We start from the raw sequence: 14997 nt of genomic DNA, 5'->3' as shown, positions 1-14997 counted from the left end.
AGAAGAAGAAGAAGAAGAAGAAGAAGAAGAAGAAGAAGAAGAAGAAGAAGAAAAGAAGAAGAAGAAGAAGACGACGACAAAGTTTCAATGCTGTGCTCTGATTTAGTAAGGTGGCACTGAGGTATGCCTATAAAAAGGCTGATGGTCTGAAGGAAAGATAGTGAGGTTCCCAAGTAGTACTTGGGGAAAGATGTTTGGGGCATTCTGCCTCTTGATCTCTCTACCTTGACTGTTAGGTCTAAATTTGCTCTGAGCTAGAGATGTTGATAAGTCACAAGTGTAAGTCATCCACTTAAGTTTGGAGTCAGAGCAATTTAAGTTTACAACCTGATGCTGCCTTGCTATTGATGTGACCTCAGATGAAGTACTTTGTGCCTTTCTTGTTGCAAATTGAAATAATTACATGGAGTATGAGGACCCCAGTGGTTAAGACAGTGCCCAGGACATAGTAGTCGTGCTATTGAGGTAACTATTGCTAAGTATTGATGTTTTCACCTCCATGCTCTCTATAGCTTTGCTGAGAAGTATGTTAGACTTTGAGTAACATTTTGGTCTGTATGAAGAAAGAGTTTAATGGTCAGGGTGACCAGGGCTGAGAGAATCCATTGCACATAAAGGATTCAGAAGATGCTGAGTTCCAAGGGTGAGGGGAGAGGGCCCACAGGCAACCTTTGCATCCAAATCCAGAAAAGGGTATTGATCCCAATCCTCCCTCAGACAGGTCACAGTAAACACTAAATGTCTGATATGCCATGCTTTTTTTGAAAGACAGCCACAGACTCTACTTTCAAATAACCTATATTCTAGTGGCTGCTCTCTCTGTGTCTAATTTCTTTTTCTTCTGACACTGGAGATTAAACTAAGGGCTTTTTACATGTCAGCCATCTCCTCTGACACTGATATATCCCCCAAATGCAACTTTTTTCCTTTTGCTTTAAATTACTGTTGAGACAGGAGATCACTGAGTTGTCTAGTATGCTGGATGGTTTCATGTCAACTTGACACAAGCTGGAGTCATCTGAGAGGAGGGAGCCTCAGTTAAGAAAATATCTCCATAAGATCTCCATAAGATCGGGTTGTAGGCAGGCCTGTAAGGCATTTTCTTAATAAGTGATTGATAGGGGAGGGCACAGCCCATTGTGGGTAGTGGCATCCCTGGGTTGGTGGCACTGGATTCTATAAGAAGGCAGGCTGAGCAAGCCATGTGAAGCAAGCCAGTAAGCCGCACTCATCTGTGACCTCTTCACCTGCTTCTGCCTCCAGGTTATTGTTCCGTTTGAGTTCTTGTTTTGATGTCCTTAGATGATGAACAGTGATATGGAAATGTAAGCCATATAAGACCTTTCTTCCCCAAGTTGGTCATGGTGTTTCATCAGAACAATGGAAACCCTAAGACATCTGGGTTGACACTGCATTCTCTGTAGCCTAGGCAGTCCTTGAATTCATGCTTGGGACTTTCCCACCTCAGAGCTGGGATTACAGATGTGTACTAGTAAATCTGTCTCCTCCTCCTCCCCCTCCTCATCCTCCTCCTTCTTTATAGTCCCATGTCCCTTGCACGCCAGGAACAGCCAGCTTGCTAGATAGTAGTATATAAAGACAGTTTGAAAGACAAAACTAAACTGGTTTCTGCCTCTGTTCCCAACAACCAGAAAGACTTTGATGAAAACAGCCAAGTTCTCTAAAAGGAGAATCTTTAATGTGTAAAGTAGAGAAAGGGTGGTTTCTCTGCCTCATAGGGTTATCCTGAGGTTTAGTTGAGATAGCCTTTAGTTGCTAAATACACATCAAGGATGGATATAGGCAACGTGATGGGGCCTTGGGTAGTGTAGTGCGTGGGTATCCTGCTTTAAATAATGAAATCCTGTGTAAAATACCAGCTTTTTAAAGACTATCAACTATAGCTGAAAGCCAGGTTGGCAGGTAAGTGACTCTGTCCATATTGGAGAGTACCAGGGAGGCTGCTGTCCACAGGTGTAAGCTTTTTAATGAGGAACAGCCTTCCTAAAGACCTGGCTCAAGAAGCCCAATCCTTCCTTTAAGGAGTCATCTCTGTTTATAGTTATCAATGACTCAGTTGAATGAGATTCGCTGCCACAAATACCAAGCTTCATTAAATATCCTTTTCAGGGATAAATTGACAGTGAGAACGTCCCACTACTCCACCCCCTCCTCCTTTACCCTCTTGAATGCTAAAAATTAATTGCTTTCTTCACGCCAGAAGTTGTGCATCTTTGAAAAATCAAAGCTGAAATGAGAAAGCAAAGGTACAAAACAAACCATGAATGACACTACACCTAGGGGATAGATGTGCAGACAAGCAGAAGCTAGTTTTTAACATACATAAGAAAAGAGAGGACTAAGGCTCTAGCTCTGTGGTAGCTTGGTCAGCCTAGGGTTTGACACACATACAGCAAATACATACACACATTTGGACTTACATACAGAAGAAGGAACTAAAGAGGCAATGACAACGAGACAGATTACAGAAATACCAAATGATAGAAAAGTCCATTGGCATACACTATAGGGCCAGATGAGTTAGAACTTATCCAGACTTGAAGCTCAGCAAGGAATGATACTTAGTGCACAAACAAACAACTGCAAAAATAAACAAACCAGAACCCCCCAACCCAACCCAACCCAACCAAACCAAAACTGAAACCAAAACCAAAATCAAGGTCTCTCTGTGTGAGTTTGTTGAGTTAAAAGTGAGTAAATATTGGACTATCAGGAAGTAAATGTGATTGGTGGTATCCATTGGAATTAAGCCATGTTGACAACATTAGAAAGGGGCCATAATCCTGGCTGCCTATAGACTAGATATGTTCTGGCCCTCTCAAAGGTGACTCACCTCTGTCCAGACCATCAGCTGATAAAAAAGCATCCAGATTCCCCAACAAGTAACCCCTGACTAGATAGACTCTGCCTCCAAGGAGGTTTCAAAGCTTAAATGTAAGGTACATTTTATATGGTAAAGGTACAGGTATATATATATACCTTTGTCTTCCCTTTCTCTTTGCAAATTATAATGGAAATATGGCATCTTTCATCATTAGTGGTTGAATAAGTAGTTGCAATTCTATTAAAATGGCAGGTTGGAGGGTGAACATATTAAAAAAGAAAACACAAAGAAACAAACCCCTCAGGCAACTAGAACTTGTTGCTAACACGGGAGATCAAGGCAGTCTCTGAAATCTAAGGAGCTACAGTTTTGTTCTGAAATCGGGATGGGTTTATGAGTGCGATGATGAACCGCACGACCTTCCTAATGAGGAACCAAAAGGATAATGATGTTCGTGGTGATTAAAAGAGGAGCAGCGAAATCTAATTAGAGGATGTGTGCGCTGCACTTGTTGGCGAAACATAAACCTATTTTCAGCAGTGCTGACTGATGAAGGCACATTCCTCTTCAAAGAACTTTCTCTCCATTGTCTTTAATTACAGTGGAAAAAAAAAAACGTGGCTCTGTGTTGTTTTACAAGCGAGATTAAACCAGGTATAGTGGTAAGCAGTGACAGGTGGGTAAAGAGGCAAACCTAGCAGCCATCTTTGTTTTGTTCTCTTTCCACACCTTATTCCGTGCTCACCACAAAAGACAACAGCTTAGCAAGTTACTACCAGAAGTTAATTCAAATCTGTAAGCACATTACAAACCTGAGAGAGAAGCCTTCCGTCTAAGCTGTGTGCCTATGCTGACATCAGCACACGCCGGGAACTCACTGTTACATTCAAAATGCTTAGACTAATAGCCAGATGTCAATGATTCACAGAAAGGAGGTGGGGGGTGCAAGCCAGTGACAAGGAACCTCATCAGGAATGAAATGTGAAATGTCTGCATTTTTTTCCCCCTAATATGTTGACATTTTGCAGGTTGGGAAAAATATAAATGATTACGTTGCTGTCATCAGCCAAAAGCAATGGTATTTCTCTCTGACTCACTCTCTCCCACCTGGATTTAAGCTGTGGATTTGTAAAATAAAAAATCATATACCTTATCAGCAGGAAATGGGCAGATATGTGCAGTTTTTGATGTGTTTGCAAGGATGTCTTCCTAAAGACTGAATTGGAATGTTTGATTCAGTCTTCTGCAGAAGGAGCATGGGGTGGAAAGTGGGGGGACATTTCAAATTAGAATCTGGCCATATGGATTGCAGGAATGCAAGAAAAAATCAGGGAAATAGTGACGTGACTCTCCTGCAGGAGGAGAAATAAGTAAGTGTCCTTTTGAGTATCTAGCTGTCCTTTGGTTAGCAAAGAGTTTTAAATGAATAGAGGCTATAACTGATGCCCCCATTGACTGCAAGATTTATTTACTAATTCAACAAACATTTGCTGGGCAACAACCATTGCAAGACATGGTGCTACATCCTCTCAGTGCAGAAACAAATACAAACAGAATCCAAGCCTAAGGGCATGCCACTACAGGAAACTAAAGATGAGGGATTGGCTGCTCTTCAGTGAGGCTCTGAAATGCCCTGCAAATAGGCTGCCACAGAACACACACTTGGAGGATTAGTGTGACTTTATCAGGCAGAAAAGAGGGCAAATGCTTGTGCATGTGACCCTCCGACATGTGGGAAGAGATAGAAGATATATGGATTAGAAAGAAACATGGGCTTATGGCTGGTATTGCTACTTGCGTGGTAGAATGCCTACCTGGGGGACTTGTGTCATACCATTTACATTCTCCGAGCTCTAGGCTCCTCTTCTATAAAATGAAAATAATCAGAACTTCCAGACAATGGATTCTTGGGTTCTTAAGGCCTTGTATGGCTGTCACCGAGAACTTTTTTATTCCTTGAGTGTGGAACTAACACTTTATCATGATGCCCTCTATCTGTTTGTATACTGTCAGAAGTTCTGTTTCTCCTCATTCCTCATCTTTGGTATAGTTCTTGGCACGATTGGCACACAGTAGGCACTAAGAAGACATTTGTTGACTAGATGAATGCATACATTGAAAGAAGCACCCTGATTATAGGCTTAGCTGATGGGAACTGGAGGATGCAGAGCCTTGTGATTACCCAGGTGGAGGGTGAGAAGGATCAACAAGGTTGTAAAGCATCTCTGAATATACACAGCTTCAGTGGCATGCTTTTCTAAAAGAAGGAAAAATTCCTTCAGCTACTAAAATGACAATGTCCCTTTGGGGTTTGTGGCAAGCCCACTGGGAGGGGCTAGTAAAGAGAAGGAAACCAGTGGGAAGATGTTCCCCCTAGTAAGGTACGGTGCAGTGTATAAACAAGGCCAGTGGGTGCAGGGAAGGGTACTGAAGTCCATTGTCCAAGGTTAACAGGAATAGAAGTCAAAATTAGGGTGAAGGTTCTGGTAAGAGGGTACAACTAGAACATAATGTACATACTGAATTGGAGTGGGGGGAACCAAGGGAAGAAGCAAGAGTAACTGTTTCTCCTAGGAATGCAGGAAATAAGTGGGGGTAAAGCTCAGCTTTCAAGAGCCTTAAATGTACAGAATCATAAGTAGGACTCGCTCTGTGCCTGCCACTTTTCCATGGGCATAAGATTCCCTAAATAACTTGCTTACGAGTCGCACTCCCAGGACCATTCATCAAGACATTGATTAAGAGGTTCCAGATTAAGGTTCACACATTTGCATTTTTAAGACTCCCCAAGTAATGCAGGCTTGGAAATGCAGCTCCTATGATGCTTGAAGACACAGATAACCTCTCCAGCCCTCACTGTTATCCTCCCTTGAGACTGACTTGTGTGGCTTATGTAGAGGAGCCAGGAGCAGACAATGTGGATAGGTAAGAAGGATGCTATCTCCCACTGAGGTGATTTTAGGACTCACAAGAAAGCTTTGGAAGGCAGAGCATGGGAGTAGGGAGGGTTGTGGGGGATGGAATAAGAAGAATCTGGATATTTTGAAGGAGAGAGATCTTGAGAACTGAGGTAAGTGGGGCTTTAGGAAGTAAAGGATGCAAACCCTGATATGAGGCTGTCTTTGGAGCACATGCTAGAGAGAATCCTTGGGTCCTCTGTGCTTCCATTTCATAATGTCCCTGGAGCCACCTGACTAGAGAGTGGTTGTTCAGGACACTTTGATAACATAGGGGAAAGAGAAGACACAAGCTCTCATATACAGGACACAGTGAGAAGGCAGGGCCACTGAATCAAGGTTCTGTGGGGAATGGTGTAAAGGCAGGGGCATTGTATGCAGCCTGGTGTGAGGATAGGGGAACAGTGTGGTACAGGGTTTGAGGTCACCCTGTACAGGGACTAGTGTCAGGCATGATGTAAAGGCAGGGGCATTGAATCAGGGTTGTGTGGAGCCCAGGGTGAAGGCAGAGGTATGGTCCAGGGCACTGAGGGCTTTGCCCACAGGTGCTGCTGAGTTGCTTGGACAGAAATATGAACTAGTTACTGCTAGACTCAGTTGAAGAAACTTGAGTTTTGAAATTCAGTCTGCTACTCAGACTTATTCCAGCCATTAAGGAGCTATTACAAAGAAGCTAGGAGTATGGTCACTAGGTCTCTAGAGGCTTCTAGTAGACTATAGGCATAAAGGCTGTGAGGGTACTGACAATTCACATGAGGAAAAATCCCAGAGCCCAGCCGTTGCTTTAACTGGAGTGCTTGTAATGACAAGATTCCAGTGAGTTGTCTCTATGCTTGATATATAACTCTTAATTTAACAAATTTGTGTTCCTACAATTACACAGGTGATGTGTGAGAAATCTGGTTTTCTCTCTGCACCACCTCTTGACTTTGTGTCCATTTGTTATCCCTCACTCCTGCAAGTCCCAATAATGTTTCTGTTCATGTCTCATTAAGCACATCACACTGCAGTACTGGATGGAGTTAGGCCCCAAAGCTTCCTTCTTCACACTCTAAGGAGGTTGGCACACTGCTGGAAAGTAAGAGACTTCCACAAGAGAAAAACCTGTGGCCAGCAAGCTGAGCCAGGCCCTTGCCTGCTATACATAGAGTTGACAAGACTTCAAGAGGCCTAGGCTGCTTCTTGAGTATATGAGTAGACAGCATGTACTCAAGAAAGCTAACACATGCAGGGAGCATTCTGCTTTTCTAACACTTAGGAGGTCAGCCACCACCTCTAAGGTTCTAGATTATATCCCATATTGGCAGAGACTATCTGTGGTGGTTTGAATGAAAACAGCCCCACAGGCTCAGAGGGAGTGCACAATTATGAGTTATGGCCTTGATGGAGGAAATGTATCACCTGGTGTAGGCTTTGAGATATCAAGTACTCAAGTCAGGCCCAGTTTCACTCTCTCTTCCTGTCTACCAATCTCCATGTAGAAGTCTCAGGTACCTCTCCAGCACCTGTCTACTTGCATGCCACTATGTTTCTCACCATGATGACAATGGACTAAACCTCTGAACTGTAAGCCAGCTCCAATCAAACGCCTTCCTTATAAGAGTTGCTGCAGTCATGATGACTCTTCAATAGAAGCCTTAACTAAGATATGGTCCTTTGGAAAGGCTTTTGTCCTCCCATTGTTTCTCAGATTCAGAACAGAGACATAGCAAACAAGCAAGCTACCAATCTGCTTTGGCCCTTGTACTTTGCTAAGCTCTGAGGAGCTGACCACACCCTGTAAGGTCTATCACACCAGATCTCGGTTCTCTCTGCTGCCCTGACTAGTTTCTTCTCTGCATGCTGCTCCTTCACTAGTTCTGAGGATGCCTGGACCCAAATAGGGTCTGTGATGTAACATACTGTTTGCTTGGCCTCTGCCTGAAGCTTTGTCTCTGTGGCTTTATGACAGGGAGGTGACTGGTGTGATGAGAAAGGAATAATACACACTGACACCAACCACTGACTAGGATGATCACCTACTGCCTATGTATTTTTTTTTTTTTTTACTTTTTCCAGTTGTTTTCTCCTTGTAGCCCCTCCCCCACCCACTGTTTCCATAATCTTGCATGCTTTTGTTTTTAATTTTTAAAAACTTGCTTCTATCCCATTCTTTTTTGTTTATTGCCTTTTCATGCAGACATATTAACGGTGTGTAAAGATAAGCATGAAGTCTTGGGATCAAAGAGGCAGAGTCAAAGGAGAGTGTCAAATACCATAGACCAGATATAGCTTATGAGAGGTGACACAAATACATACTTAGGCTTTGCACATGGGTCTGGAAAGTATGAATATACAGGTTATAGGTGTGATAGATGTCTTTCAAACAAATTGGTTTTAGGGCAGCTGGGTATCGAAGGGAGGATCTGGTATGGGATATGACTCAAGTAGACAGTTTGTTGATAAGTGATTCCATACTAATTGACCTCGAACATCCTCCATGGACTGAACTGAAGTAGAACTTGAGAACTGAGGCCCTGGCATTAAAATGTCTTGCTCAAGTCACAGTTCAGCTGCTTACAAGTCAATGTGATTTGAGTTATCTGTCTTAGCTTCTATTTTTGCACATGTAAAATCAGATCTGGACAAATTTGGCACGTACTTTATAGACTCAGCAAGTTTGCTAATCACAAAAAAGATCCAGTGTGGTGGTACTGTGTATTTCAGTCATTTGTGGCTATAATTATGAATACTTATGGGCCATTGAGGACAGGAAAAGCATTGTGGTCAACAGAAAAGGCACTTTCTCCTCTCTCGATGGCTAAATCTATGGCCATCAATGCAAACAGCTGAGCCTTTCTAGAGACTACATCTTACACAAAGGACCATCATGGGTAAAAATCCCACACTTAGTGAAAGAACTTTCCTAAGCGACCCTTCAAGGAAGAACACAAGCTGAACACTAAGACCTGTGGAGACACACCCATAACTCAACTAATCACATCTCAGTTCCCAACAGCTGAACCTTTGGCATCTTGGAAGGAATGTTTTTATCTTATCATCATCTACAAAATTTTCCTGATCAGCTACTAAGTGTGGCTCTCCAAGTCAGATCTCAGATATATGGCTACACATAGTTCCTATGTCCATGGATCTTACAGGATTCAAGAGAAAAAAAAAGACTTTTATCAAACAAATATCTTAAAGAAAATATTGCATTTTAAAACATAAAAACATAAAGTAGGGACTCTAGCCATTGTGTCACGACTATGTGATTATCTTTCAGAACACTGCCTTGTACCTGCCTCAAGCAGCTACAGATTGCATACTTGTTGAATGAACACTAGGCTAGACACCATGCTGATCTGTGAATACAATGGAAAAATCAAGACATGATATGTGTGTAATTGGGGGGCTGTGTGTGCTGATCTGCATTGAGTCTAGAAAAGCCTTCAGGAATGGATCCTGAAGGTAGACTCCAAGTAGGTAAAGTAAGACTAGGTGGTTCATAGGCTTCAAGTGTTCCATAGGTAAGGGCAGAGGAGACTTTGGGGAAGATAAAAGCAGATGTCCTTCTGGTCAATAATTCTGGCAGACCCATGACTAGAAAGAGTGATCTTATGGGCCAATTAACAGTAAATGTTGGAAGACTGGAAAGAATCTTAGCATTCAGTGTGTATAGAAAAGGTTCAGTCGTTGCAGCTATTTGATGAACTGTGCCCTATTGATAATTCAATCCAATTTCAGCTTATTAATTTGAGGCCTATAGTCTTCAGATGTTCTCAGACTCTATACTGGTTTACAAGTTCCCTTATCTAATACTCTCATCAGCCTTTTGAGGCAAGCATAAAGAAAACTCCTCCACCCTAATTGAGGAAAATAAAGATCAAGGAAGGAGTTTGACTGCCATGTGGCTAAATCTAGATGTGAGTCTATGTCTGCACTATGAACTGAGATTTGTTCTTTAAAATTTTTATGTTGTCTAACCATCAACATGACTATATCTAGGTATGGAATCTATAAGAAGGCACTTAGGTTAAATCAGGTCATAGAAATGGAGCCCCTAGCTAGCATCACTTCTGTTCTAAGAGACACATGAGTTAGCTAGCTAGCTTTTATTTTTCTCCTGTCTCTTCTTTATGCTTTTATCTCTTCATTTCTTAAAATTCCATTTGGAGCTCAAAAGAAAGGCTATGTGAGGACACAAATGCTATTTCTAAATGACACGACTGCTTCCCTGTTGACAGCAGAAAAGGACAAGAACTCAAGGACTCAAGTCATCTGGTCATCATTTCTAGGCCCTTCTAGTGGCCATATTCTCTCAACTTCTGTAACTTTCTTAGCCAAAGGAATGAATAAAAATCATAGTCTGGACAACACTATACTCTCACACTTTCTCATTCGGTTGTTTTACCACTAAAGGAGAAGCATTCATGACCATCACAGTTCGGCAGGGTATGTCTTTGATAGGCATGAATCCATGGCTGGATTAGTTGACAGTGGAAATACAAACATAATTTTCCATAAGACTAAGATCAGTATGTCTTAGAGAAGTGGAGTGGACAGGCTTTCACATCTAGACACAGGGCTGCATACCTGGTATAGTGTTGTCCAAATGTTTAAGTGCATAAATGAAGGTATCTCTTTGACTGTTTTGATTATTCTCTGAGTAAGCACTCTGGTGTATGATAACAGGTCTGTGTTTGGGCTTCATTTAACACTTATCTTTTCCCCATATATACTTGGTATTACCCCCACTCCTTGGTTCTTCTTTTATTAATCTGTAAAATGGAAGTAATAACTTGACCTGATCAGCTCTGACATGACACCAGGAAAACAAGAAATACTTAGCAAATAACAGGTATTGCCATGATGAAAATACCCCTAAGAACTTCCATTTAAAAATAAAAATTTTAGGACTAAGTCAGTGTCCTTCTTAGTCTTGGTAAAAGGAAACAAAACAAAACATTCAAAGGAGGGGAATTTGTCTCTAGAAAGTCACATAACAATCTACTTGGTTTCTAGGCTGGGTTACTTTTTTTTTTTTTTCTTTTTCTTCTAGGCTGGGTTACTGACAATGCACTCCTGTGCAGAAATAGCAGAGGTCTCCTCCTTGTAAGCAATGGCCCACTAGATGTTTATTATGGGGTGGCAGAGTGAATTCACTTTCTCTGAGCTTCCTAATCAAATCCCCTAAGTGTGTGTAAAAGCCATTATGTTCTACATGCTTATTATCTAAATGGTCAAGCCACACCCCCTTTGAAACCTACTATAGAGAACATATCAGGGAAGGGAGCAGGCAAGCCCGTCTTTGAAGTAGGCTTAAAAGTACAAGAGCATAGGCATTCAGGCAGGCAGGGGAAGGAAGGAACATGCTGTACCCACCTGCCACTGCTGATGAGGGGCTTATTTCTAAGACACACACAGCACAATGCACACACAATGCAGAGAGAAAACAAAAGACATAGATCACACATTTCAGATGGTTGGTGGACAAAGTTCAGTACATGTCAAGCTTGTTACATCTGAGGTACACATGAAAAAAAAATGAGTCTTTCTTCATCCGGGTCATCGGATGCTTCCCTCTCATTGCACCTCAGCAGATATAGACATATACACATGTATGAAATATTACCATAAAGCTGATGCTAGTTTATGGAATGACATGTCGCATGGGAATACAGACATAGCAATATGGGAAGATGGAGCAATGAAGGAGAAAGGTTTCCATAGTAGCCATTCATGACTTGCCAGGTTTCTCCATCCATGGAGACCTGAGGGTTTGGTTTTTTTTTTTTTTTTTTTTTTTTAATGAGGAATACAAGGGTGTTCTGATGAGGATTCAGCCTTCTCTTCCCCATTTATCCCCTTATGTGAACATGGCCTGGTGGTCAACATGAGAACCAAGATGACAGGAGTTACTTGGCTGAAAACAAGAACTATGATCCCAGGGCTATGGAGTCTTACTACCAAAGTTGTCAATCTCACAACTGTTTTTCTTTTATTCCCACACACTTCTGTCTTCTCATTTGTCTTTAGGTGGCACTACAGTTGAACCATCCCATGGTTCTCCGACCCTTATGTAATTCCCAATCACAGCTGAATCACAATTTGGTTTACTCTTTTTGAAATGGGGCAAACCTGGCCAAAATAAATTACTTTGGACACATGACTGCATGGCACACCCGGGGACTGACAGGGAGGAGGGTATCTTAGCTAAGGGTTGCGGGTCGAGCAATATGGATGGAAACAGGCCAAGCAGATTCTGCCTGCCACCCTCCCAAGCTCCTGGAGCTCCCACACATGGTCCAGCCCTCCAGATCCAGGCTTCCCGCACTCACCATACAGGGCGATGCTGGCATTGGTGTTCCCAAGCTTGTTTGTGGCCACACAAGTATAGTTCCCATAATCCTTCTCTGAGACATTGAAGAAAGTCAAAGTGGATATGCGGCCTTTGTTCTCAATTCTCACCCCATCCAGGCCAGTGGCTAACCTGCAGGAGGAGAAAGCACTGTTGGTCCAGACCCACCAGTCAAAGGAAGCAGCAGGCTTTCAAAAGATGCGAAGGTAGGTCTTAGAATTACTGCCATGAGGTCCTGTTCAAATGCCCTTTCTTCTGACTAGCCCAGCCTATCAACACAAATCGTAAGTGCCTTATCCTTAACCAGGAAGTAAAATAAATAAATAAATAAATAAATAAATAAATAAATAAATTGTCATACTCAAAGGACAACTCACTAGAGGCTACCATGCCTATAACTAATCCAAGAGACTTAAACAAGGACAATCCATTTTGTTGAGTTCTCAGCTTCCTCTATTTATTTATTTTTTCCTTCTCACTTATGATTCTAAAAGGAGATTCCATTAAAAGGAGGTTATGACATGTTTTTATCTTGCTTATTTTACCCCTGGAGTTTGTGACCCTCCTTCTGGGGGGGATGCACGATTAATCAGCTCTGAGTCAGAGCTCCCCCTAGTTCCTTCAAGGTACCTGGTATCCTCTTTGAACCACTGGAATTCAGCCATCGGGACAGCAGAGGCTTCACAGCTCAAGATGCCCTTCTGACCGACTGAAACACCAGTGTTCTTGGCTTTAGATATATAGGGAGGGTCTGGAGAAACAAAAGCCAGAGAGACAGAAAAAATAAATAAATTAAAACTCAATTCCAGAGAAGACAAACATCCATTCCCTGTGACACCCCTCCCCTTCGTAAAACAACCATTCATTTTAGGAAGATGTTACATTTAAATGTGAGGATACTACATTTGCCTCTCAGGCATTCAAATCCATTCTCAGTTAGTCACAGTCACCACTTGCTGAAAGCTGAGAGTCACAGGAAGACTCCAGCTGTAAATAATAACACAGGCAATGAGCAGAAGAACCTGACAAAACTCTGTCCTGTCTGTTGGCAGTGATTGGGTCTGGGGACTTGAGGAAAGGGTGGACGCTTCTAGCAGGTCGGTTTAATCCTTGGCCCCTTTCCCCCTGGAATTCCCTGACAGCCAATCAACTCACAGTTTACAGTGATTTTTACTTTCCGAACATCAGGTGCAGCGACGTCATTCAAGGCGCTGCACTCGTACTCCCCAGACTGGTCACGTTTGATGTCTGAGATTTCCAGGTATTCATCTTCACTCACAAAGCCCTGGCCTTCTGGGAAGAGAGAGGTAGGCAGAAAACACCACAGAACTGTTAGTCTCAGAACAGAGCCATTACCCTATCTGAGAGTGTAAGCAGAAGAGGCAAGACCATCATAGAATGGGGCTGAACACCCAATGAGATAAGGTCCTACAGAGTAAGACATTCGTTGATGGATTCTTGGATAAGTGTATTTCCAGGTATATTACTTAACTTTTTGAGTGCATTGGATAATAATGGACCATCAGTATGTTTCTTCAATGATTATTATAAGAGTTAATTAAGAAAGTGCATTATAAATACCCTAGCACATTAATAAAGGTTGACAGTTTAAACAAATCTGTCATGATCAATAGTATAATAAAACATTGCAAGTAACTTTAGGTTTTTAGAAACAATATTTTATATGTAGAAATGCCTTTATATATAAAATATAAGCTAAATAACTTCTTATAATAGGAATAGATGTAATATATTTTATATTTTAATACAAATAAATTCAAAGTTACTAGTTCACTTTCAACCTGAGACAGATAATAAATAACCAGCTCGAATGAGCTATTCCACAATGTATATGTAGTGCTGTACATGATAAATAAATACAATTTTAGTTGTCACTTTAAAATTTTAAAATTTAAACTATAGTGGAGTAGACTAGGGAATTGACCAATGAGTTATTTTGTGTAGCTATAGGCAATGCTTGGAAACATGTCAAAATTGACATAACTGTAAGTCCATATAGCAATGCACCTATGGACCTATAGTTATTAGAACACCCTAAAGATTTCACACCTGGTTTTGTGGGTTGTTTTGAAGAACACAGTCTTATACACTCACAGTTTGGTAGTCAGAAAACTTGAAGGTTGAAAAAATTGCTTCACTTTAATTTCTTATTTCATTGTTAGTGCAGTCTGGACCCTTAGCTCATCCTATCCCTTGGTTCATTGCAAAGCAAGAAAACCCTCTTTGTCTTGAGTTCTGTTGAAATGCTATGCTCCTCTGAAAACTCCAACACCGTGAAGGCCATGAGGCGGAACACTTTTCCTTTCTCACAGACCTGAGGCCAGGTCTTCTGCGCTCCTATGACTTGGTTTGAACGTCTAACGGAGATGAACTGTATTTCCTCTGTGGAAATTGGGCTGCCTGGGCCATGGCAGATTTTTAAAGAGTATGTTTTATGAAAGAGTATGAAATCGAACATACCCAAATGAACCTTCTGTCTCCAGTCTCACTTTTTGGTATTTTGACAATGAATAAATATATCAGATAGGAAGTTCGGCTATCTTTGGGAGGACTCCATTATTCGCTAAAAGAATGCACTACAGAATACTTGCTATCATGTAATTAACTGTACTTAACAGAACAGTTGAGCTCTATACGATGTGCTTGGCAGAAGCCTCAAGCAGGGCCAGTGTTTTCTTTTGTGGGAAAAGTAAGAAAGGCCCAGTTCAAGTTCGACTCTGGGAAGATACTAAGGAAAAGCTCTGGTCAGGCTCAAGAGTAGTCAGCTATTGGATGGAACACAGGGCCCCTAGTGGAGGAGCTAGAGAAAGTATCCAAGGAGCTGAAGGGGGCTG

General features: G+C 41.7%; 1 protein-coding gene across 3 annotated transcripts in view; it reads right to left on the bottom strand.

Moving 5' to 3' along the window:
• Positions 1 to 14997, bottom strand: part of Opcml (opioid binding protein/cell adhesion molecule like) — a 1129626-nt gene that overhangs the window by 8493 nt on the left and 1106136 nt on the right. For 2 of the 3 annotated variants that reach the window (XM_029542772.1, XM_021206945.2), the window contains 3 exons: positions 13298 to 13435; positions 12773 to 12893; positions 12123 to 12274 (listed from right to left, as the gene is read on the bottom strand). In XM_029542772.1, the coding sequence (XP_029398632.1) occupies positions 12123 to 12274; positions 12773 to 12893; positions 13298 to 13435 (411 nt within the window). The remainder of the gene's footprint in view (positions 1 to 12122; positions 12275 to 12772; positions 12894 to 13297; positions 13436 to 14997) is intronic. The other variant, XM_021206946.2, reaches the window with a different exon arrangement.

This window comes from Mus pahari, chromosome 10, assembly GCF_900095145.1.
Source record: "Mus pahari chromosome 10, PAHARI_EIJ_v1.1, whole genome shotgun sequence".
Taxonomy (NCBI): domain Eukaryota; kingdom Metazoa; phylum Chordata; class Mammalia; order Rodentia; family Muridae; genus Mus; species Mus pahari.
This window is presented reverse-complemented; position numbering and strand designations above follow the sequence as displayed.